Source organism: Varroa destructor, unplaced genomic scaffold (genome assembly GCF_002443255.2).
Source record: "Varroa destructor unplaced genomic scaffold, Vdes_3.0 BEIS01000002.1, whole genome shotgun sequence".
Classification (NCBI taxonomy): Eukaryota; Metazoa; Arthropoda; class Arachnida; order Mesostigmata; family Varroidae; genus Varroa; species Varroa destructor.
Window position 1 is genome coordinate 48,491,324 of NW_019211455.1, and position 23,413 is coordinate 48,514,736.

Genomic DNA, 23,413 nt, shown 5'->3' on the forward strand with positions numbered 1-23,413 from the left:
TTTGACAGTGAGAGACGCGTCGCTTCTATCCATGGAGCACCACACTTTTTGTCTGAGACTACTGGTACATACTAATCCGATATGGACATCGATTTACGCCGCGCGAGTCACTACGCATTGAAGCGAATCGCGATCCACAGAGAAACTCTGCAAAGCCACAAATCCTTTCCATTGATCACTGTTACTACTTCGCCTTCCATCCGCACCTCGTCTCATTGGTAATCGCTTGCAGCTGATGATGCAATCGACTCTTAAAATGGTAAAAAAAAAAGTTTTTTGACTTAAAGGCTCCGCCAACAATGATACAGCAAAAGCCAACTCACCCTCACTAAGCTTTCCGTCTCGCAGATAGTTACAAGCCTTTGATAAGGTCACGTACAAGGACCAACGAGCGCTGCCAATATCAGCCATGCTAATCGGAAAGAAAGTAAAAATTTAGAAACGCCTCTCTCGCGAAGGGACTTATCTGTGCTCTAGCAGCGAAGCCATATTGAAACACAATTGCCATTCGAAGAAGGCTTAACGGCCGCTAGAATGAAAAGCCAAACTAAAACCAGCGGCGTATATTCGGTTGTGTTCCCAGACTTTGTAGTCGAATAAACTGTTCTTACAACCAGTAGTAGAAGTTCTACACTTTCATAGTTGTACCCTTGAGTAAAGAGGATCATTTTTGTTATAATGGCGACTTGGTACATGCTCGCCAGGATCGCCCCAGGCCTCCCGGGCCGCGGGTGAGGTTACGCCTCCATACCCCATTGATGGACGCCACACAGTCTGTGTATAATTAAGTAGATCGATAGCTGTAAAACTATTACCTTAATTTAGAAATTTGTAGTAAGCCATTTAAGAAATCATGAGTTCTGCAGCCATGCTAAAAAAAACGCGACCATTCGAGCTCAACGTCATGCCCACTTATAAATAATATAAGATATTGATTTTTTTGCTATTCTGTGGTATTCGACGATTCTGACAGATCGATTAGCGTCCACAAGCAATAAATCCAATCTTTGGGGAGTGGGGCGCCATCGAGAAGTGCAAATCTTGTACATTGCTTTTAAATCACATTCGGTTGCTTTGTGGCTCATGATTGACTTACACAGTGAGATTCGCTCCAACCAGAAGTCGAAATCGCTAACCCGCAGTCCCGATTATGTTGCCAGACAAGAAAATATTACTGCCGGGACACCCCTTTCAAGTTAATTGCTGGTATTTCACTTCGCTTGCCGATATTAAGACATAAAACTGAGGGGAAGGCTGATTTTGTTCGAAAAACAGACGTAAAGGACCTCAGAAATTATACTGATACGTATTCAAGCAGATTTTGAAGCGAAGAACTGTCAATTAATTCGGTCCGTACAAAGATAATAGCATGCAAACTAAAGGTTAGGGAAGCTGACCTTTTAACGCAACGTCCAAGTCTTGAAAAATACAAATACTCCAAAAGCCGTTGAGTAAAAAATAAATAATACAAGTCTGCGTTTACCATTGCGTGTCGTGCTCGATACTTACTGCAGCACGTAATAACGACAGAAAGCGCAAACATGCAGTAAACGGTCGCGTTTGGACCTGTTCCTGTTTGTCTGGACGTCTCCTTTAGTACAATGTACTTTCTGCGATAGTACTTTTTTCAAATCGTATGGTTCCACATATGACTTGATTCGTACATGACGTACCTCCATACTAAAGATGGCCATTGGTACACCGGATAGAGAATGCCAGCTTGTGAGCGCCCCTTACATTACGATCTACGTCGATTTTATAGAACTTGTTGCTGATAGGCACTCTAAACGGAATCGATGTGCATGTAGACGAACCATATCTGTGTATGGAGCCAGCGATTGTTATGCATCTCCACTCCAAAGACGGACAGGGGGGTTTTTATAGCTATCTGATACGGTAGCAGTCCTTTTGTTCAAGGGTCGACCACTTCAATTCATTAAATACGTATTTTAAGATTAAAAAATAGGCGTTGGCTTTACTGCGGCGTTTCCAATGCGAACTCGCCTATCAAAGGCATGACGTTAAAATTCGAAGCCCAGCCAAAGTTGAGCTTCGTATTCAGTGAAATTATTACCCCTTTTCTTTGAAACGTCATTCTATCCAGGCATAACTCATACTAGCCTTAACGGAAAATATTTGGCCGATCTTGTAAGTACCAATTAAGAATGTCCATAAATGTTAGAAAAATAAATTGTCAGATGGGCTATTCTCTTTTGTCATAAACGTTTCAGCTGTCCAGTATCCCGAAACAATTTTCAGCGGCGAGATTCTACTAGACGCCGTCCGCAACGACGTTCGACAAGTAAATATACGCCGCTAGTGGGACTATCGCGCATTACAGCCATCCTGCAATGGTTGCAATGACTATACAGAGATCGGCAATACATCAGTTTCTGTTTTCACTCAAAATCAGTAACTTTACGAGATGAGATGAGACTACCAGAGGGCACTACAGGTAGCCCTAACGGTTTTTAAGGCCTTTTTCCGTCGCTTTCTCCCCAGCCACTTGTCTTGTGCCTAGACTTACGTTTCATGCAAATGCCCTACCAAATCAGTCAAGGATCAAAGGAAGCTTTGGCTACTTAAATGCATTGAGTAATTTCGCCGTGAATACTACCTGACAAGTGGACAACTCTGGTCAAGTGCTTAACGCATGTATTCGAATCAACGGACCGGTCAGTTAGACGCACAGCCAGCCATGCAACGCTCACAAGACTCTCGCTCATGCAGTCACTCATCTAAGAAGTTAACGTGCTGTTAAGATAATTAATTAACAGTTACCCTGCTGATAAAACAAGGACAGAGATCGCGTTAACCTTATTTTGTATCCATTCAATTGCGTGCACACAAAAACCATTATTGGCTATATAAACAAAGGCACACAAGCCTTTTTTCGTAACAGCGAGAAGATCCAATTCACACTCCTCTGCGATTCGGTGGTGGTTTGATGACACATTTATTTTGGGGCGAAATCGGCGTGACTAACGTCAGGCTTAACAACGCCAAGCTTATAATCGCATTATAATATTGTCTTAAAACGCCTTATGATGTATTAAATTCACCATACTATAGATAGGCTACTTCTCTGACGTGTGCAAATTGCAGTGACACGAATACTAGGTTTAGTAGTTGATTGTTTGTTTACGACCTGATTCAGGATCGTACGACGAACTTTAACTGTACCTTTTGCATATTAAGATACATACACATTCTACATACACATTTATTTTAGATTTAAATCAACAATCGTATCGAGAACCAGCAGACGGCAATAGAACTAGGTATAAAACCCGGTTTTACCGCCTTTGTTAAGTATTGTGTCTAACGTAGCGTCTCGTTGTAGAAAGTGTAATAGTAAGCTAATTCAAAATTCGCCCGTAGAAATAAACCTTTTCAAATAAATATTGTTTGAAAAAAAGTTTTGTTACATAAAAGTACAAAATAAATATTTTTAGACTGAATATATATATATTCAGGGCGGTAGCAGTTCTGTTAATGTCTGCTGTAAAAAAACAGGACTTTTAAAAAAATCCATTTTATATCAAGGTACGAACTCTGTTCGTTTAGCTTAATTTTATTGTTAAATAAAATCATACTGAACTTTCATTATTTTTACCGAACCACGAGGATTATTACGTAGCCCTCGTTGACGCAGTTGACAGCTTTGTTGCACCCAGTTTTTACTGCGTAATTGTCCATGACCGACTCTGTCGCGCATCGATCTCCCGCAGTCCGGTGGCAAGCTGCACACAGCCTAACTTAGAAAGATACTGAATCGTAATCTAGTGCTAACAAAATGAATCTGTTTTTCTGCGAACACGCAACAACATCGTTCACGTGCTGTAGAAGAGGGAGGAAGAAGGCTGTGCATGATATCGACTAAAAAGATACTCGTTTAGAAACGAGACCAGGCAAAGTAAGCGAACATTCAAAACACTGTTCGCAGAAACCTCGGAATGTGCTACAATGTTCGCGTATCATTACCTCTTTGACATTTGATAGACTAATCCTCCAATGAAAACCTTACCATGAGCAACTGTACCCTCACTGCCTAAATACAATTATCTCACAGACAATAGCTTTTGTCATGCTGTGTTCGTGATGAGTGCTGACCTATGCATATAGTTTACGTGATGCGAATCAAAGCTATTGCAGCTCTAATTCAATGTATAACACATCGTACTGAATGGCCACTCATCATCTTAGGATAGTTAAGCACATCACTTCTATTTACTAAGTCAATATATATTTCTGTAAGTTTAATACACATAGCACGGGATATGTACAGATCAGTGAGTTACTTGGATAATAAATATATACTGTTTACTTGCATTTTTAATGCTTTCTTTAAAAAAAAATATGACTTTATTATACGGCAATCGGCTTTTTCGACTTGCATATATTACTACGAACTTTCCATCGTATTTTCGTGTTCGTCAACAACATGATAACCGTCCAGAATAAACACCCGCGCTCTGAAACAGCGAAGCCAAAATACCACTCGTTACGACTTACACTGATACGCTTTATTACATTACGTTATAGAATTGGTGTCATCTTCTTTTGTCTCTTCAGATACCTCATGGAGAAGAATGGGCCCACAAAGGCAGCAAAAAACCTTAGGATCACCGTTTTTGGCGACTACTGAATTACCTACGCAGGTGGTATTTAACTTCAAATTTGTATTTACGAGCAAGAAGTGCTTACCCTATAATGATAAGGACCAGGATTTTGAGTGCTCTATAAGCACATTCAAACTTGAATGTACTTCGTAAGCCGTTTCTCTTTCCTACTGTTAAATTCTATCTTTTCACATGAAGACATAACTAATAAGCTCAGGCTTGGGTGAAAGGTAAGTCAGCGAGAGTTCTTTCAGCGTACAAATTGATACAGATATTTTCGTTCCTCTTTTAGATATATCTTCTAGAATATAGAGCTATTTGTTTCTGAGCATAGAGCGATTGATATAATGCTGTGCAGCCTTAACTACAAAACCAAGTAGTAGTACAATGTAAAACAGTCCATAAACCTCTATTTTGTAAGCGTTATATATTTTAAGACAAAACAAAGCACATAAAGATCAATTTAGCATATGATGTATGAATCTGCCTCTCCAACGTAGATAACATTTTTGCGTACGTTGCAGGGGATACGACAATTATTAGACAGACATTACTTACTCTTGTTTTGTCAGCTCTTCCGCAAGAAATGTATTCAAAGTGTGTAGATTAGCTATGTAGAACCTCTCGAGCTTTACGCCTCGTGTCCGTACTTCCTCAAGCTCGTGATCTGTCATCCTAATAAAAAATCAGACCCATAATTAATAACTTTAACTTAATTCAATGTTATTTTATCGAAAACTTGCGAGTGTATAGAGGGAGCCGGTAGAAACCGCTTTAACAAATTGCTGAGTTCAGTATGTTCAGCTATATCGGTAATACGTTGACTTTTGGGAGCGTAGTCCCGGCTGGATAGGACGTCGGCTCTTGTCGGAAGTCCAGTTTTAAAAGGAGTTGTGTCATAAAAGGAAAACGGATTGCCACTAAAGCGGCTGGACGGTGAAACAAAATATTTGAAACTGAGAAAACAGATTCAACATAGGCAATGTTCTAGAGTTTTAAAAAGTCCTAAATAGCCAAAAACGTCCAGACCATTACACTCACTCAATTAGTCTTTCAATTTTTTTTTTAGTCTCCGTCAGATTATCGAATTCGGCTCGAATGTTCTCTGAAATTGGCAAATTTTGCTCGGAGTTATTTATTTTTTACGATATAAGTTAACCTAACCTCATTCTCTTACTAGAACTATATAAAAACTAATGGTCTGATTTTAACATTGCGCCCAAATCTTAGCTAGGGGAACCTACTGGGCTGTCCCGAAAAGTACATGCCCTATACACCTCCAAATTATACGATTTTAGAGGATCGAAAAATAATAGAGTTTATCAGCAATAGCAAGTTTTGAATAGCTTTAACAAAAACTTTAACATTTTAAATCGTTAATACACAAGTTATGAGAAAAGACAGCTTTCTGTACAAATTTATGATTTTCAAAATTGACTCAATCTCAAATCAGCGACGGTACTATACGACAAGATATGTATTAAACATTTTATCAGTGAATTCTTATCTGTATAGTTCTATAAAATTGCCTACTTCTAGTAGACCTATTATTATGAATAAATGCATAATAGTACCCTATCGTACTTTGACGAGGTGCGATTCTTAAATTTATTGCGGTGTTTACTACGTAGCCGAAAATTGCGAAGAGATAGGTTTATACTTACCCTGCTTTCGGCGCACCTCTTCTCCACTGAAACAATGGTAACGTCAACAATATAGCAAATTATATATAAATATTTTCTATGGCTCATGAATTCACTATACTCAGTATTAATTAGCGTACCTCATATAAAGCCACTGAACGCATTTTGTCAGTTTAGTTTATTTACTTGAAGTTGGTTTGGAGATTCCAGTACACACCTGAATCCAATCCAAATATTTTACTCGTGTCATCGTCTAATACGGATTTACACGTAAACAGAATTTCCGAAGAATCTTGCATAACGCTCCACTTTGAGTAAGATCTGCTCAGATTTAATCTGTGATATAAGCGGCTAGTAATACGCCAACAGAAATGCCTACGCTTTGCAGTAAGCGTGCAAAGCTATCAAACATTTACCGCGAGAATTTGTGCAGCAAAAGTACTAAGTAAAGCTATAGCAACTATAGCCTCTAGAGTCCTTACATTTTCCTAAAGTACTCCTCAAGCTGCCCTTCTACTTCAGCAACGAACTCCATCGTTCTGTTATTCATATCAAGCACGTATTTGATCCTGAAAAACACGGTAAAGAGCGCACTTCACCATGAATTACATGTACGAAATTCACTTCTCTAAATACATTTTTCTTTTTCAAACCGTTGGACGAACTGATCAAATAATTATTTTCTTTAAATACTTTCCTTTGGGAAACTGGTTACAACGTTTTTGTGCACTTCAAAATAGAATGCTTTTCCTAATTCTCCTTTAATACACATGTTATGAACGAACGTGATGCTTCGCATGACGCTGTTATACTTCGCTAGTTTATTGTGGACGGTTTATGAAGCCATCGAAGATGAACAATTTGGTAAATTCGAATTGGAATTCATTCCTTTACAGTCGATAGCGACGGTGGCGGTTGCGACATCAAATCAAAATTGGCCAGCATATATTTACCGTACTAAATGTTTTCATTTTCTACACGAGTAGAGTAAATCCTTTTCGATGGCACTTACTGTGATAATAAAGCAAATGCTTTGGAGGACGCACGCTTTTCGGCTTCTCCTAATACCACCGTTGAACCCTGCTCCGGCATCCTCGTCATGGCAATTTCGTCCAAGTGGTTTGCATATGAAGTATCTGTCGTTGTCAATTCTGCCGTAATTAGGTAAGCATGAAGAAAACAATCTACGAGCAGAGAAAATTGCACAATCAGAGCAGCTGAAAAAACGTTACTCTCCTTTAGCATAGAGCTGTCCACCATCTTGTGGCAGGCTTCTCTCATCTGTTAATGCACGAACGTCAACAACGTCAAATAGCAACTTACAAGGGAAAGGTCCACTCAGCGTTGTACAGGTCCCATGCACATGCCTGTCAATGTTCTGTGCCGGTCACGCATGGCTCTACGATACAAAAACAACGGCTAAAATCTAATCTTTAACCGTTCCTTCGTGTCTATATTCTCACTCCGAACATCAACAACAGATTCTGTAGGGAACAAATCTGTCTAAATTTCTCTAAATTCAATCGAAGCGAATCGGTGTTATGATAAAAATAGTATTTACGACGTAGACATGGACAAAAGAAGTGCGATTAAACTGGACTGTAAAATGTTCACTCTTTAACAGAGATATTTTCAAGTGCGCCTTGAGAAGAGACAAAACTTTCCAATAAGAAATACAAATAAATCCATATTATAAAATAGGGGTTGTTCCGACACGGCAAAAGCCGTCTATAACATTTTAGCATATATTAGGATCTCTCAGGTATACCATTTGAATAAGCAAACACCGAACGTGTGCCGCATTGTTTTACCGATAGAACATTACAATCGAACATACTACAGAAGCATGACAAGATTCCGAGCTACGCCAGAGCAAACGGAAAACAATACTTGGATTCTTGACCCTGAAATTGTAACATTAGACTAATGTTGTTGTAATATATAGGAAAAAGCGCATACAAGGGCCTAGATACTTTAAGACCAAATGATACATATTATTGAAAGCGCAAAAATAAATACATAAAAACGTTTATATCATTGAGGCCTTCTCTATCTTTCTTCTATTGAGAGAAAATTGAAGGATGAATAAAGGTAACCACTTAGATCCAATTAATAGTTTTTAGATTTAAGACGATGAACTCTTCCTGCTTCTAGAACTGGCTAACAAAATTGTGGTCGTTCTATTTTTTACATGTACATTTCATGCAAGTTTACGACTTAAGCAACATTTCAAATAACAATGTCTACTGCCTAACTTCCTTCATTCTTTTTTTTTTTGCTGTTTTTTTACCATGTCGTATTGCCGACACAATAGGCTTTAGAAAGCTATTATTGCCCAGCTAAAACTATTCACCACCATTGCGTTGCGGCCCTTAACACTTTAATCGGAATCTTTTTATTTAAAATAAACAAGGAGCTACAAGTTATTGTGCATTCCTTCCAGAATTTTGCAAGTTAACAGTAGTTGTGATACGCCATAGGCAAAAAGAGATCATGTTCTTCTAAGAATTTTTTAACTTTCTAAGAAGTTAGTTCCAGTTAAATAAGCGATTATGTCGTACATTTGTCAGTATCCAAACTGTCTACAACATCGCTCGACACCCAATGGACCTTTGTCGCGCACCACGTTTAATAGGTACTCGGGTAAGTATAGCAACGTCTTTTGGTCATTGCTTTTTATTAATCGTTATATATTAATAACATTGTTCTCTTTAGCGCATTTCCTGCTCTACAAGGATCGTCAGTTGATTATAGTCACAAAATGTTTGGACTCCAGAGATGGCTTTAAAAAAGAATTACGTATGTGTAAGTGGCAGAGAACGTTTTTAAAAGTTACTGTTCATCTGCAAAACTGAAAAAGACCCTACAGCTAAAAACGTCACCTAAAAATAGTTTCAAACAACACAATTTTGAAGTGTTTAGCAATATTTCACGCATGTAACGAAGGGCCGCCTGGAACCACTTTTGATAGCGGACAGTTTCTGTGGGAGCCCAGATCCTTTTGCTGTCCTTAAACCAATATTTTTTCTATGTTGTTATCGTAGCTTTTTGATATCGGCAAAATGTCTCAAATTACCTTCTTTCTCACCGACATATTAGTTTTTAGAGCCAAAATTTAATGTACAATTTTGTATCTAGGCAAAACAGTGCCATGTAGAAGGAAGAGTTTCTAACTTTCTTTAATACTGGACCATCAGCAAACGAAAATTGCAAAAGGGACGTAAGAAGCGAAAACCTTTACTGCTCTTCCAAAAATTGAATAAATTAAATTTTGCGTAGGAACTGTTCGCGCTTTTTTTAAGAAAGGAGTGAATACTAACATCATATATATAGAAGTCTTAATATAAAAGCTATTGACCCATTTATAAGGTATTATATATAAATAAATAGCGATTCATTGGGTTTTCACGATCACACAAAAGTCCAAATCTTTCATTGGAAGACATTAAGAAATCTATCAGTCAACATCCATTATTGCTGTTATCAAGTGTGCAGTGCATTCGATAGGAAAATCCCTGTCGTTTGTAATTGGTTCATATGATAACAGCTAGATATTACCAATTTTGTTCAGGTAAGCGTTCTAAGCTCACACATTTTCTCATTTTTTGTGAATTGAGCCACGAAATATTAAACACAAAGGACTGAACGTTTTAGGGATTCCAGTATAGAAGCACGTACATCTACAAAATAAAAAACAATCTGCATACGCGCACCGTTTAGTGCTACGATTACTACAATTTATATTTATTACAGTAAATTCAAGACATATTTACAATTCGGTTCATTCCCATCGCGTGCTAGTCTAATCATGATCTATTACTTGGTATTTATGTATAGATATCAAAGCGAATTACAGTATTAGCGATTCTATAATGATTCAACCCACGATGCCACCGTAATGAATGCACATTTATGCTTCACCTTTTAACATACATTCAGCGTTACCATTATTTGTTCAGCTCAAGAGATTAGTATATACATACAAGAAGGAAATATGGTTAACCCCTGGCTACAATTGAATGGAGAGGCATTATATTGTTAACACTACTCAGGCATTACTAGCCAGCGAATATTGCTTGGATCGCTTGTGACAAATGTCACACTAGTGACTTCCACAGGTGAATGTCTTGAAGCAGCGTATTTCTCTTATGGTACAAGTTCGTAATACGGAGTCGATGTCCTGAGCCGAAAGCTGCTGAACGCTGGGTATAGACTATCTCGAAACGACGTTTTGGTGACTCTGTTAGTTAAATGTGCGTTTGTCGTTGGTGGCTGATCGGCAGCCTAACTTTTGTCAAATCGTTGTGTGATTTTTATTAGCAGTTTTAGGTTCATTAGTCCACATATTTACATCCCTCTACCGCGATGCCCTCCGGGAGCTCCTCGATGGTGACCGCCTCGAGGCCCACCCCTTCCGCGGAAATTGCCTCGGCCGCGTCCACCCCGGCCTCCACCACCCTGGCCAGACTGAAGGTCCTCTTTGACCATGTCGATGACTTCGTCGGGAATTCGAAGGAATCTGATAGTGTTGCCCCGAATATAGCATTCGGGTAAACGCCAGAATTTATCACCATCCTACGAACAGAAAGAAACTGGGTTGAATACAATGTATGAACTCCCAGCTGCCACTGTCGTCGTTCGGGTTCATGTCGCTGATGCAATAGTAAGTTGCCGTGAAGAATTGCATACGAAATATTTATTGAGTGTATCTTTATTGTAGTATTCATTGGGAGCGAAAAAAACTTGATATATCTTCATCTATACCAAAGCTTATCTATGTAAAGTATATTCAATTGTCATTATCTCATTTCATTACTTAACTTACAAGTTGTATACCATACACTAGTAATACCAGATGCAAATAGTGTAGTATTTTAAAAACAAATTACTAGATGCTATTTACAAACAATTTTATGTAAATTTGTCATTTCTGCCATCAAAAATATATAGATGCACATTTATCTGCAATAACTCACCCTTGATGTACAGATGACTTCACGCAAGTTAATATTCATCCAATTGTCACAACTGACAAGATGCCCATTGTACGTCTCACCGTTTTTCAATTCCACCAGCTGTCGGTGATGAAATGATAAATTGAAAATTTTGATGAAATTGAAATCTGATTAAAAAAAAAGAATCGAATTTGCTATACCGCATACATAGCATACACTACGGACGTGAACACATACTTTAAATTAAACAAAACATAGATGTGTGGGGGTAAATAACGACATATGTTAAGCGATATGAAAATCTAAGTTAAGACAATTTCGAAATGTTTTTTATTTCATTACTTGATAGTGCCGTGAACTCCTCGGCACTGCTGCGCATATTCACACGACAAATGAGCCACACTTAGCACCGCTATTTGAAATAATTACCTTGCGCGTCAGATTCACATTGGATTTCACGGTTTTTCCCCCAATAAAAATTAGGATGCAACAACTAATATTACCCTCATAACACTCGCAGAAGAGCCTATTTCTCAAATCAATTGCTCTAAATATTTTTTTCTTTTCAAAAATTAGCGTCTTTATAGCAGATTATGAGATTATTATTAGACATTTGTTAGAACGCAGATCATAATAACTAAAAAAATCGCTTAAGGACACCTTATGAAGCACATGAATTAGATTACACGATGAAAGTATTAAACAGCCTACTTACCATAGGATGGTTTTGGGCAGTTTTAAGCAAAGACAATGGCAGCTGAAATTAATATATTTATAGTTATGAATCAACTAGTTAGGCTCCTGACTTGAAAAAAACCTGTTTGATTGTTCAATGCGTATTAAAATTACGTATTTACGAAACGGTGACAAAATATATGTTATTGTTTTGATTGTACAATAGGGTAAAAAATATCAGTTGTCTTACCATTTCTATTCACTGAAAGTTTGCCGGCCGAATATATCGAATAAAACTTAGAAACGACTCTTTGATACCGAATTTATTTTGTTGAATTCTTGATTGTTTACACTAACTTATTTACAGCGATGCGGCTGGCAACAAATCCACTTAGTGTTGGCGGCAATTTTCGCAGAAAAAGCCTGATATGTTCTCTGTCTCTTGAAGTCCACCACTTTGCGTATAATAACGTCGAAAGATGTATTATCACACGACAGATGTGCTAGATACAATAATCACCATATAGTCGCCATCGTCCCATAATATGGTCAATTAATAAAATCGACGCGTCCTGCAAGTACGTTGGTTTTTACCAGCTGATAGCTAAATAAACACGCAGACTACACTGATCACTTTCAGTGCCGTGAGAGAGGGAGAGAGGAGTGTGAAGAGACAGCGAAAGGAGATATAGGGAGATAGAGAGAGGGCGTGTTAGTGTCTGTGTGTGTGTGCGTATGTGTGTGAGCGTGTGAAAGAGAAGGCGCAGCATACCTGAGGTGGTAAACGAAATAGAAATCGAAAAAGACTGAAGTGAGTGGAAAATGTGGCTGAATTGCGGGAATTGTCTGGCTATATTGATAGACCAATGTAGAACTATCAGACAGTAAAATAATTACGCCTTCCATCCCCACACAGTAAAAATAAGCAAAATATAAAACATAAATAGACTCTTATTTAATGTGAGTCAAGTGAGTGTGTGTTAGTGGGTCTGTGGTTATATGGTGTTCCCAGTGCCAGCAGATCAGCTGAGTGTTAGCACCAAAGACGGAGCGCGTCCATCTTTTGGACTGACTCTACAAACAGTGAGTATACATGCGACCAGGACAATTTTTTGCTGTTGTTGCTGTTAAATGATTTTTATTTAGCAAATCCAATTAGCTTATGGGTATGCTTACGTGGAACTTGGTACACCATAAGATGGTTACTAGTAATTTGGTATCAATTGACGTTTAGAGCTTATGACCGCTATTAGAGACAGGAGGAAGTTGCTGGTCGTGGCACGGTTATTGCAAGGTTAAGATTCGACATGTATTTTAAGTAGCCAATGGCACTAGTGCTATCCGCATTCGCTAACTACACCCTGTGGACAGTTTAGGTAAATTATAGATCGGGCTAGTCAAGCTATGAAATGTAACAGTGTTTACGAAATGACAAAAGGGTAGTGCGCAACAGCGCGGAATTGCGCGCACTGCCCAATTATTTTAGTTTAGGTTATTCTGATGCTAGATTTACTTCAATTAGAAGCTTCATCAGGGAATCCCATATTCACTTCGAAAACACGAAGCTCTAACTTGGTCAAGAATTAAACTGCCAAGCAGTGGACCATTGTCTACATTTGCCTGGCCAGCATTTAAACAGATGCTTAAAATTTTCTAAATCTGAAAGCTAGTATTTTGCGGCTAGTGAGTCAGTTATCCTGTAGTAACTCTCTCTTTCTGCGCAAATCTATGTTCTCTATTTAATAATAGAATGCATAGACAGCGTCTTTGTTTATTCGTTTGGAGGCTAATATTTTTCAAACAGCTGAGGAACTCATAACCAGCGTTGTTTGGGCTAGACGGGACAGAAAGGCATATAAAAAAATTTATTTACTTGATGCGCAGAAATCGTGTAGTATTGCGTAGGGAATATCGCGATGTAAAATCTAGACAAGGTCCATAATAGAACAAAGATTATATTCGCTGTTTTCAAAATCGTCAAATTATCAACTGTATTGTACTATTTATGGTCGGCAATATTTTGCTTCATGAACGATGAAAAACATTTCATAACACCATAACGTATTTTTATGGCATGTGATATTTACGGATGTAAGATGTTGTAATTCAGCACAGTGTTATTGCTGCAATTTTGATTATTATTATTATTACGTAGATAAAATTGTTGGCCATAACTGTTCGTACTTCGGCTATATTATTATTTGTGCTTGTAGCGTTAGTCTTTATATTGTTCACCGAAATTGTCATACACAAAGCGTTAATTTTTGTAAAAGCCAGTTTGTAGGCTTACCCTCAGGAAAGATACCAATGGTTTAGGTGATACTCATGTATTATGATATATGGTTCATTTATAATAGTCGAAAATAGTACCACTGGCCGTCATGCTTCCGCCTATTTAATTGCTACTTTTTGAAAACAATTCAAACAAATTCAAACAAGTCTTGAATCAAAGACGCACCGAAAGTAGTTGGTCGGCTCAGATGCTAAACAGCATTGCAGAAATGGTTAGAAGATTTGAATTTCAACTCGTTCCAAGCTCAACCCAAGCAATTTTTCAATAACTTCGTTTTCCTTTGTTGATATCGATGTAGATAATGTTGCCCTTTGGAGGCAATGAAGCTGGTTGCAGAAGTTTGGGCGGTATGAGCAACTGTGAATGCTTTCGTTTGAGGCCTTCCCCTGCCCACGATGCAAAATGGCGCCGGGCCGACCTTCAAGACACATTTCGGGAACCACTAGCCACCAGACTTTGGTTCCATCTCCTGGCAGATTGTGAGCTTGAGACCTGTTGGAACGCTGTTGACCCGCCACAAGCTGACGGTGATATCGGGAAGGATGGTACGTATTACACGACGTTAGCAAAACATGATTGGAGTAGCAATTGCTATGAAATATCTATGCATTTAATTCATATTAGTTTAGAGTTTATTTAATTTAATTCGTATTAGTTTTAGGTAGAGACCTAACACAGTGCGAACATTCTAAAAAAACAACATCTCGGAATCGTCCAGTGAGTCGCCCATAACGATATCATGTACGTACTTAATTTTTCTTACAGTAGCTTACCTGTTGTTTTGTCTTTGCTTTTAATACAGGTTTTCGTCTTCTTGTTGCTTGTTGTTATAGTTGATCGGCTTATTAAGAAAGCACTGATATTTTAAGGCTAGCTATCAAGAAAGCTGTTTTGTCCCTGCCGTTTACCTTAAAAGAGGATGTTTTTGTCAAGAAACATTATACTTTAGGGTGAATGAAAAAGAAAGCATCATTGTTTGTTATTTTATTGATGTGAATATTTCAGACGGAGCATCGGGCGGTCGGTGGAGTTCAAGTGGAATGTGCAAAAAATGCTTTCCCCTGCCATCCGCAAAAGTGGGCTCAAGCCCAACATCAGCCCAGATTTTGGAAAACTGGACATGGGCAGATCCACCAGGTGTGTTAAATAAATTTCCTTTTTAGTCTGTTTGATTTCCTCGTTTGCTACTGGTAGGAGGTGCCACAAAACCGATGCATTATGCAGGCCTAGAAATCACAGCTAACAATGTGTTTTGATGTACTCGTACATCTTTTTCAAGCTACGACAAACGAAACGCAAAAAAATGAAGATTCATTATAACAGAGAGCAACTTTTAAATGTGTGGTGAATCGAATGATAGCTAATCACCCCTTTATACATCGTTATTATGTTTGCTACTTTAAGCTTGCATCATAATATGCCTACTTTTCTCTTACTCAGGCAGGGCGAATATTCTACGATATTTTGAAGAGTTATCGCGCGAGGATCACTGGACGGCGTGTGAATCTGCTCGCACTACGCTCTGGTCGCGAAGACTACGACAACAACTTTTATTGGCCGAACGCTTTTTCACGGCTCAAGGAACTCTTGCTGTTAGTGATACCCATTTTGGGTTCTCCGTCAAAGCGCCCACCCGGACCGGAACTGCGCCCCCTGCATCGATACCGAAGCAGCCGTACGTGCCGCAGTTCAACAGTCATAATTAATTTTTGGGCTTGAAATAATAGTTACATTAATTTATGTTTATGTTATACTACTTCTAAGTTAATATACACATAATGGAGTACATTATAAACCTGCATCTGACGTAAGTCAGATTCGTGCTTTGACATACGTTTCGTGTAGGTAAGTAGTTACAAACATATTCCAGGGTGTGGATTTTCCGCTATTTAGTCGCGGGTTTTTTTGTTGATCTTTGCAGATCAACTGAAAACCAACCGGCAGGACCATCGGGTGCTGTGGGCGGTATGCAAACGACTGCACCGGACTTGACGCCTACAGAGGCGCTTGCTCGACTGGGGTCTAAAGCGGCCTTAGGTTTTGCGTTTGCGTTTTTAAAACGCGCTTGGCGTTGCGGAGAAGATGGTGATCTTTGCGCAGACCTACTGAGGGATGCCCTTCACGCTTTGCGGGTTCTTCCTGCGGGAACTCTATTTCGACATGACAATTCCGTGTGGTTGGAAGTCATTGCTATGAGCCACAAATTCCTTCGGAGCGTCATTCTTGAGTACGTAGATCAGTGCGAACCTTACGATCATATAGCATAGATATTTAGCATAGAAACAAAAACTAAACTAGAATTTAGAAAACAATCTATTTTAAATATCTATTAGCAAATAATACCCCAATCTATCTGTGGTAACTATTCACAGGAATGTTTTTGCACTATTTCATGTAGCGAACTGAACATGACGGTGCCCGAGGGAGATCGGCAGCTGGCGCTTCGACTCCTGTTTGAGTTGGTCCTACAACAAGCAGGATTGCAACAAGTGTTATCGGCTGTACAGCTATTGTGGACTTTATGGGGTCGCGCTGACAACAGACAGCCAGGACAAATGTGCGCCTCTCTTCTTTCTGTCCTACAACGCTTTCAACAAATCGCCTCTGCAAGCCAGGTAAGGTACACGTGCATGAGAAGGGTATCCAAATGTGTTTGTCAATAGTCTGCTCGTTCGAAGCGTGTTTTCCTTCAAAGAGATTTCAAGAGAGAAGTTCAAAGCTACCTGGGCTCTTTTGCAGCTTGAATTTAAACAAGATTTGGCAATCTAAATTTTCGCAACTAGCTAACGGCTAGCTAGAAAGAAACGATAATCGCAACATACTGAAATTCGTGTATGCTTAACCTAAAGGTTTAGTCAACTGGTAAAGTAAAACTTACACTGTTTCAATTCCCATGTTTCTAACTAGTTTTCTGTGTTTCCCAATTCTTGTTATTGTTTAAACGATCATTATAGTTGCTTATGCCTAACATTTGACTGAATATTTACTGGATATTCCAGTGGCCTACAGATGATGATGGCTGGTTATCAATAAATCCCAACCGTGCCCTCCTGGACTTTCTACAACTCCCGAGTGCCGAATCAGAAGCAGAGTGTGAACAGCTACCCGTTGACCTTAAGCAGTGCGCAATGCTGATCATGGCTTTGCTGGACAAGATGGCAGCACCTCATCTACCCAGAGCTTCAAAACGAACCTTCTGCGTACCGGATACGGTAAGAAATAATATTCTATGTTTCTCTGCAGTTTGTGATAATATCTTTCAAAATTTATTTACTAAGTTATTTTTTCAATGTTTTGAATCTCTTCGTAATTAAGGAACGGGATGGTGTTTCGTGTCAGGAAGTCTTCTATTGGGGCAATGAGCGTCTCTGTAGCGGAATGGCAAAGACCCTCACTCCAACTCGTCTTGACGATCTTCATCTGACAATCAAGACGGTTGTTTTTTATGAGGCGTACCTGCTCATACTAGCCAAAGATGGACGCATCTACCGACAGGACTATGATGCATTGTTTCTTGTAAGTTGAGTCGATATCGTTTTGCACTTATGTTGAGTAAGCTCATACGCTTACGATAAAAAAAATGACCCAAATGGCTGGGTGTAAAATGCATCCGGCGCACTTGCCCATATACATGCATTTTTTTGCAAGCGTTTTAAAAATTCATTCGGTTTTTATGCATCTGAGTAATAACTTATTTAATAGTTGTCGTTTATGTGTATTAGTTACGCACACAGCATACATTTAATCGAATCGACCTCGTACTAATAATAGTTCTAAATTAGGGTCAAGATCTTATTGACAATCTGCCTATCTGCTTCTGGACTATAATTTCAGTATCCGTGTCAATTGGTAAATATCAAGGAAAAAATGTCTCAGTTAGCTATTACTATAAGCGAGATCTTTGCCGTGTCGGAGGAAGGCAAACTCTACAAGTGGTCCCTTAGCGACGCAAGGTTGGTCCGACTATTCCTTAGACCGCTGTATCATTGAAACTCGAGTAATAACAACTACCCAAGCCCAACAAAGACACCGTCTTAAAAATTCCCGACTCTCACATTAGTCTAGACGGATTCTATGTATTCAATATTTGATACTTACCTTTAGCGGAGTTTCAGCTGTTTCACTCTAGAAGAACCAAAAGGACCGTTGTTCGCGCTGCTCCTTCTAAACATATGTTAAAAGATTAATCATGTTTTTCTGCTGCACCCACCTTCACAGGGACGTTCGAGTGGTGGGCGTTCTTCCTGATATGGTGGAATCGATAAGCGCCTTTGGAGAAAACGTACTAGTTCTTTGTGGACCCGGAAACGGAGCGAAGACAACGCCTGGGTCGGCTCCTGGAGGAGTGCAAAGATTATTCGTACTTAAAACACTTGAAGATATCTCAACCGAAGTACGCTGCCCCGATTCCCTTGGCACGACGGTTAGACTAAGCAAGGTTGTTATTGGCAATGGGGTTAACCTCGCCCTCACGCAACATGGTAAGGAACATTGTTTGCGGTAAATACAGAAAAGTCTCGTGAATGCAGTAATACCATCAGCGCTTACCGCTCTAGCAGATTAGGTTCTGATCTCTTAAGGTAGGTAAACTATATTTGTCCAGCTAATTTTTTTTCTGACTTTGGATTATTTTACCAAGTTTTTGTAATTATTCTAAACTCATACCTAAATTTTATCGTTAAACTTATAGATCTTTTGAAGTCTACGCATAGTCAGATTCGGTTCGAAAGTTTGACTAATGGCTAAATCTTTGTATCTCTTTTTTTGGGTCGACATAGGAGGATTGTACATGTGGGGCACGGATCAACCATTTCCCGAATTGAGCTGCTTACACAAATGTGTCGCCGACGTTTTTTCCGGCCACGGTAAATGCATAGCATTGCATAAGGATGGCTCTTTGTACATGTGGACAAGTTCATGCCACTCGCCAGTGCATCTCGAAGGTCTGTTAGGCGGTGTGAAAGCAATTCATGTGGCATTAGGCCCAACTCGGTGTATCTTTGTCGGCGAAGACCTCTCGTACTGGCTTTGGGACTATCTTGAGCCTAAAACCACGGAACTGGACGTCTTAGCTGGGTTGCCGTTTGGAGGAGCTTCTGTTGGCCACGGCTCGGTAAGTCAAAATCATAAAAGTTTTTTTCATATACATTACATAATTTTGTAATTTCAAGGCACATAAACTCTACGCAATTGTTATATACGCTGAAGGATCGTTTAAATATTTATTTGTCAGTAACAACTCTTGACTATGCAACGTACCTGTGAGATCTCACCAAAAATGACGTTCGCCATTTTAACCTATTTTTATTCCTGGCTGGCCCTGTTCTGCACGAGATATCCAGATGAAGTGTAATGCACAGAAACATGTGCCGTCATTTTTGGTAGATGTGACTGTAAATTCAAACCTAACGTATACAACACGGGAAGCATGAGAATTTCTACGTTCTCAAAGGCGAAATCTAAAATCCAAATTATTTCTGTTATTCGTCATCGCTAGACAGACTAGCTTACTTAAAGCAAAAACACAATTTTGAGTTTTTTAATACTTTTATTAACCGTTCACTTCTGCTCTATGCGTTATTGGGATACGTTTATGACTTCTGACCATATCTGTGCGTAAACGTTTTCTTCTGATCACGGTTAAGACCTTTTTAGAAACCGTTATACAGAAATACCAAGAGAAGATATATCGAATAATCACCAACAATACCGTTTTGGTAATTGACCTCTAAGTCCATATACAGTAGACGAAATAATCATTGCTTTTATTATATTATTCAGGGTCGCAGCACTTTACCACGTCTTTAATAGCTGTATTTGTGTGGTTCTGTTTGTACTCGCTCGTAACAATGTAATTCACAAATAAAATTCTGGGGCAGCCTTACACCTGCCTGGAACTTTGTCCAGCATAGCATCAGTTCATACTTATGATATAATACCAAAACACAGGGTGCTTCCAGTTCATCAAACTGCAAGCGTACAGTGGATTTTTTAATGGCTTATGATAGTCATTACTGCGAAAATATCAGTATTGACATTACGAGATCAATATTTTTGTTTTTCTATTTCTTAGGGTAATTGTCTTTTTATTGGTCATCGATTAACTAGTGGCGCTCAGCGGAGAAGCAGACGGGGACTATAGTTCTGACTATGGCAGTTCAGTGCACCTCTATGCTTACTGTTGGCTGAAAATTTCGATGGTCCCACAAACATGGGCTTCTTAAAGCCTTGTCTTGTTCAGACTATTACATGTTGATTGGGTCCGAAGAATACAAATCATGTGTGAGATAAGATACGTACATGCAAGCATCGGCCACTCCGTTGTAATTTTCTTCGCCGCTTCCCTTGGTCAGTAGTTGTAATCGCGTTTTCACCACATCCATGGGGTTTACGGCACAAGCGGCAGTTGATCCAGCTATGCAGCCAGACAAAAAGCTTGCCCAAAACACCGTTGTTCCGTCCTCACGTTTTGGTCCGAGCGAGTTAAGGTTGGCGAATAGCGGAAAGTAGATCATCGAAAATGTTACATCACGAAGTATTGTCGCTCCTGTGCCTTTGTACAAGCCCACAATACCCTCGCGTTTAATTAAGTCCATAGCGATTGTTGTTGCCGATAACTTCAGTACCCCGCTGCTTGACTTCGCTAGATAAAATTAGACGATAAAAATCAGAATTAGTATAACGCAACAATCCAAGAACGGAAAGCGTTAAGTTATACAGATATGAACAGATTGGCTTTGTTATTGTGAAAAACAGCGTGGACAACGTTGTGTGCGCCACCAAAAACTTCATTCCCACAACCGGTCTTTTCTTTATTCTTTATAGGCATTAGCCTTACTAGGGTTTATCCTCACTTTCAGCAGCACATTACCCTAGCTTATTTGTTATCCGCTGAAGCAGTCAGCTGAGTGAACAACCGGCCATTGTCGCACTTGCTCAAAAACCTTGCTGTACTAATGTGAGAAAATAAGCCAGAATATAATGCAAAGCAATGTTTAGAGCCATGAAAGACAGCTAAATCGTTCAAATGTCCAGTATTCCATCAAAGGTGCAAGTAATAGAGCTCCAAGAGAATTGTAAAGTGCGTCAGTCTGTTTTCCCTCGCCTAAAACCATTTTTCACACGCTTCTGTAAAAAAGACGATTGTTGTTTGCCACTTACCAACTCTTCCGGCGTCCTGCAGCTGAATTTTAAGCAATTCCATAGGGGTTGTAACAACGATCTGACAGAATCCAGCTCCACCACCCGCAAGCATTTCATTTGCTAACGATAATTTTCTACAATCATGTGACGCACAGACAGCAAAAGTGAACCGCGAGCATAAATTAGTTCGGTATATTTGCATGAGTGATAATCTTCGCGACCTATCGACAGATGCCAATCTGCGACTTGTGTCTTATTATTCATGATCTGTCTTTTTAACATACATCAAATAGCTGCATTAAATAACATGTACTTTCTAATCTCGAACGGACCCCTTTTGTTTCGAATTTATCGAAGATAAACGATGGACAATTGAATAGAGCAACCCATTCCGCGGGAAGTTATTCTCTCTGTTGGGCTTTCGAAGAAACCAATGAAGATGATGAAGCGGGGTAAACTTCTCAGCCAACCAGCTATTGACGGCAGAGCCCAAAACTCACCCGACTCGCGCGTCAGTTAGATAGTGTCGGAAGAAGTCGTTGGCTGTAAGCTTGATTGCCTTCTCCGGTGTGATGAGCAGAATGTTGACCGCTGAACCTCGATACATGCCGAAATAACCTTCGCGTGCGTACGTCTTACGGAAACAGTCTAACATAGACTTGTATTGTGCCTCGCCCTTTGGCCCAATCTAAACAAAGGCATTTTGGTTGCAAGAAACAAAGCCATATGCGTGCGTGCAGTAAGCATTGAAATTTAAGTATTTACTGTTAATTTCTATGGAAGGAGCTTGGACATCTGACTGCCCTTATCGGAGCAGTTTGAATCGAAAAATTTGAGAAAATATTTTACTATTGAGTAGGAAAATCGGCTTTTTGAATTAATTGACTACTTAATAATACAATTACACGGTTAGAAATGTGTATAGATTCGTATAGTATTTAATCTCTTCCCACTGCAACGTTCATCTCCAATACGTACACCGTGGAAGAAAATGCCATTTAGTGAAAGTAACGCTATGAGCTGATTATTATTTTCGACGTATTGTACAATGGATCAGTATCAATTCACTCGGAGCCACGGCTTTAATTAATTAATTAAAACAACAGGAGTCTATCGTCCATGCGTTCGACCTGAGAGGTATGTCGTTACGCAATCTATATGCTGAAAGCCGCAGATGTTAGTAACTAGGGTATGATCTCGTATTTGGAACGATTCGAAAGGATAATGTAAATGGCTTAGGGTTGAGTTAAATCACCAAGAAGTCGTGTGTGTTGTTCGCTATCGATAGAATGCCTGTTTGGTCTCTGTTCTTTGCATTTATTTTTTGCATAACAGAAGCAGTACATATAATTGTACATATATAATAAAATACGCAACCTTGATCTTTTTCGATACGTTTTTTAGTGTCAATAAAACCGACGAAGTGACTCTCTTTTCATTGCACCCGGCAGTATAAAGGAATTGAGTCCAAATGTAGATTCACGCCTACGTGTATTAATGTTAGTTGTTTTTGAAAGATTGAGCGATGGACGAAAGGCCCGAGAAAACGTTCAAAAACTAAGGTGTCCTAATTTAAATCCTAGAACCTTGAATTATATTATTGTAATTCGCAGCATCCATATACTACTTTTCATAAATGCTTCGATACTCAAAATATAATGATGACAATTGTCGTTCGAAACACACGTCAAACGCTGTTACAAAGCTAATGAGCACCCCTGTTACAATCAGGAGGACATCTTCTCCTGCGATAGCTGACAGGTAAAAAGGAATCAACGAATACACACACACAGACATACACACACACACACACACACACACACACACACACACACACACACACACACACACACACACACACACACACACACACACACACACACACACACACACACACACACACACACACACACACACACACACACACACACACACACACACACACACACACACACACACACACACACACACACACACACACACACACACACACACACACACACACACACACACACACACACACACACACACACACAAACACACACACAGAGACACACACACACACAGAGACACACTCTGTGT

At 39.3% G+C, this 23,413-nt stretch overlaps 5 protein-coding genes across 10 annotated transcripts in view; 1 reads left to right on the top strand and 4 right to left on the bottom strand.

Moving 5' to 3' along the window:
- Positions 1-8: 8 nt before the first annotated feature.
- On the bottom strand, positions 9-4,084 carry LOC147757924 (uncharacterized). Its single transcript, XM_086981670.1, has 3 exons — positions 1,510-4,084; positions 324-412; positions 9-147 (listed from the first exon to the last, which is right to left on the bottom strand). The coding sequence occupies exons 1-3, from the start codon at positions 1,692-1,694 to the stop codon at positions 59-61; spliced, it is 363 nt and encodes a 120-aa protein (XP_086837796.1). The 5' UTR covers positions 1,695-4,084; the 3' UTR covers positions 9-58.
- Positions 4,085-4,322: 238 nt separating this feature from the next.
- On the bottom strand, positions 4,323-7,559 carry LOC111245101 (uncharacterized). Of its 5 annotated transcripts, none has more exons than XM_086981667.1 (7): positions 7,278-7,559; positions 6,748-6,834; positions 6,406-6,482; positions 6,287-6,312; positions 5,664-5,727; positions 5,181-5,297; positions 4,323-4,475 (listed from the first exon to the last, which is right to left on the bottom strand). In XM_086981667.1, exons 3-7 carry the CDS (start codon positions 6,408-6,410, stop codon positions 4,406-4,408), a joined length of 282 nt encoding a protein of 93 aa, XP_086837793.1. In that variant the 5' UTR covers positions 6,411-6,482; positions 6,748-6,834; positions 7,278-7,559; the 3' UTR covers positions 4,323-4,405. The 5 variants fall into 5 exon arrangements, with proteins under 5 accessions (XP_086837793.1, XP_086837794.1, XP_086837792.1 ...); XM_086981668.1 differs by having other exon boundaries at positions 7,219-7,559; XM_086981666.1 differs by lacking the exon at positions 6,406-6,482 and having other exon boundaries at positions 7,219-7,557.
- Positions 7,560-9,969: 2,410 nt separating this feature from the next.
- On the bottom strand, positions 9,970-12,351 carry LOC111244388 (U6 snRNA-associated Sm-like protein LSm4). Its single transcript, XM_022791437.2, has 4 exons — positions 12,146-12,351; positions 11,936-11,977; positions 11,242-11,340; positions 9,970-10,840 (listed from the first exon to the last, which is right to left on the bottom strand). The coding sequence occupies exons 1-4, from the start codon at positions 12,146-12,148 to the stop codon at positions 10,613-10,615; spliced, it is 372 nt and encodes a 123-aa protein (XP_022647172.1). The 5' UTR covers positions 12,149-12,351; the 3' UTR covers positions 9,970-10,612.
- A 235-nt stretch (positions 12,352-12,586) lies between these two features.
- HERC2 (E3 ubiquitin-protein ligase HERC2) overlaps positions 12,587-23,413 on the top strand; it is a 42,399-nt gene continuing 31,572 nt past the window's right edge. For both annotated transcript variants that reach the window (XM_022794066.2, XM_022794068.2), the window contains exons 1-11: positions 12,587-12,978; positions 14,487-14,733; positions 15,194-15,325; positions 15,629-15,863; positions 16,110-16,415; positions 16,587-16,803; positions 17,188-17,400; positions 17,504-17,704; positions 18,023-18,141; positions 18,407-18,669; positions 18,967-19,301. In XM_022794066.2, the coding sequence (XP_022649801.1) occupies positions 12,895-12,978; positions 14,487-14,733; positions 15,194-15,325; positions 15,629-15,863; positions 16,110-16,415; positions 16,587-16,803; positions 17,188-17,400; positions 17,504-17,704; positions 18,023-18,141; positions 18,407-18,669; positions 18,967-19,301 (2,352 nt within the window). In that variant the 5' untranslated portion in view covers positions 12,587-12,894. The remainder of the gene's footprint in view (positions 12,979-14,486; positions 14,734-15,193; positions 15,326-15,628; positions 15,864-16,109; positions 16,416-16,586; positions 16,804-17,187; positions 17,401-17,503; positions 17,705-18,022; positions 18,142-18,406; positions 18,670-18,966; positions 19,302-23,413) is intronic.
- The window catches only part of LOC147757925 (mitochondrial glutamate carrier 1-like), an 11,381-nt gene continuing 8,401 nt past the window's right edge, over positions 20,434-23,413 (bottom strand). Inside the window, exons 3-5 of the mRNA XM_086981664.1 lie at positions 21,832-22,019; positions 21,350-21,465; positions 20,434-20,831 (exon numbers count right to left, since the gene is read on the bottom strand). Coding sequence (XP_086837790.1) covers positions 20,434-20,831; positions 21,350-21,465; positions 21,832-22,019 — 702 coding nt within the window. The remainder of the gene's footprint in view (positions 20,832-21,349; positions 21,466-21,831; positions 22,020-23,413) is intronic.

Bases quoted from the DNA above. Each gene is read 5' to 3' on its own strand.
- LOC147757924 (XM_086981670.1), bottom strand. From the start codon at position 1,694: ATGGCCATCTTTAGTATGGAGGTACGTCATGTACGAATCAAGTCATAT. The intron at 413-1,509 runs GTAAGTATCGAG...CTTTCCGATTAG, and splicing joins TGTCGTTATTACGTGCTGCA to CATGGCTGATATTGGCAGCG. The intron at 148-323 runs GTGAGTTGGCTT...GTGGCTTTGCAG, and splicing joins AGACGGAAAGCTTAGTGAGG to AGTTTCTCTGTGGATCGCGA.
- LOC111245101 (XM_022792946.2), bottom strand. From the start codon at position 7,546: ATGAGAGAAGCCTGCCACAAGATGGTGGACAGCTCTATGCTAAAGGAG. The intron at 5,728-6,286 runs GTAAGTATAAAC...TGCCAATTTCAG, and splicing joins AGAGGTGCGCCGAAAGCAGG to AGAACATTCGAGCCGAATTC. The intron at 4,476-5,180 runs GTAAGTAATGTC...TCGCTGTTTCAG, and splicing joins GAAGAGCTGACAAAACAAGA to AGCGCGGGTGTTTATTCTGG.
- LOC111244388 (XM_022791437.2), bottom strand. The intron at 11,341-11,935 runs GTAAGTAGGCTG...CATCACCGACAG, and splicing joins CTGCCCAAAACCATCCTATG to CTGGTGGAATTGAAAAACGG. The intron at 10,841-11,241 runs GTGAGTTATTGC...TTCTGTTCGTAG, and splicing joins AAGTCATCTGTACATCAAGG to GATGGTGATAAATTCTGGCG.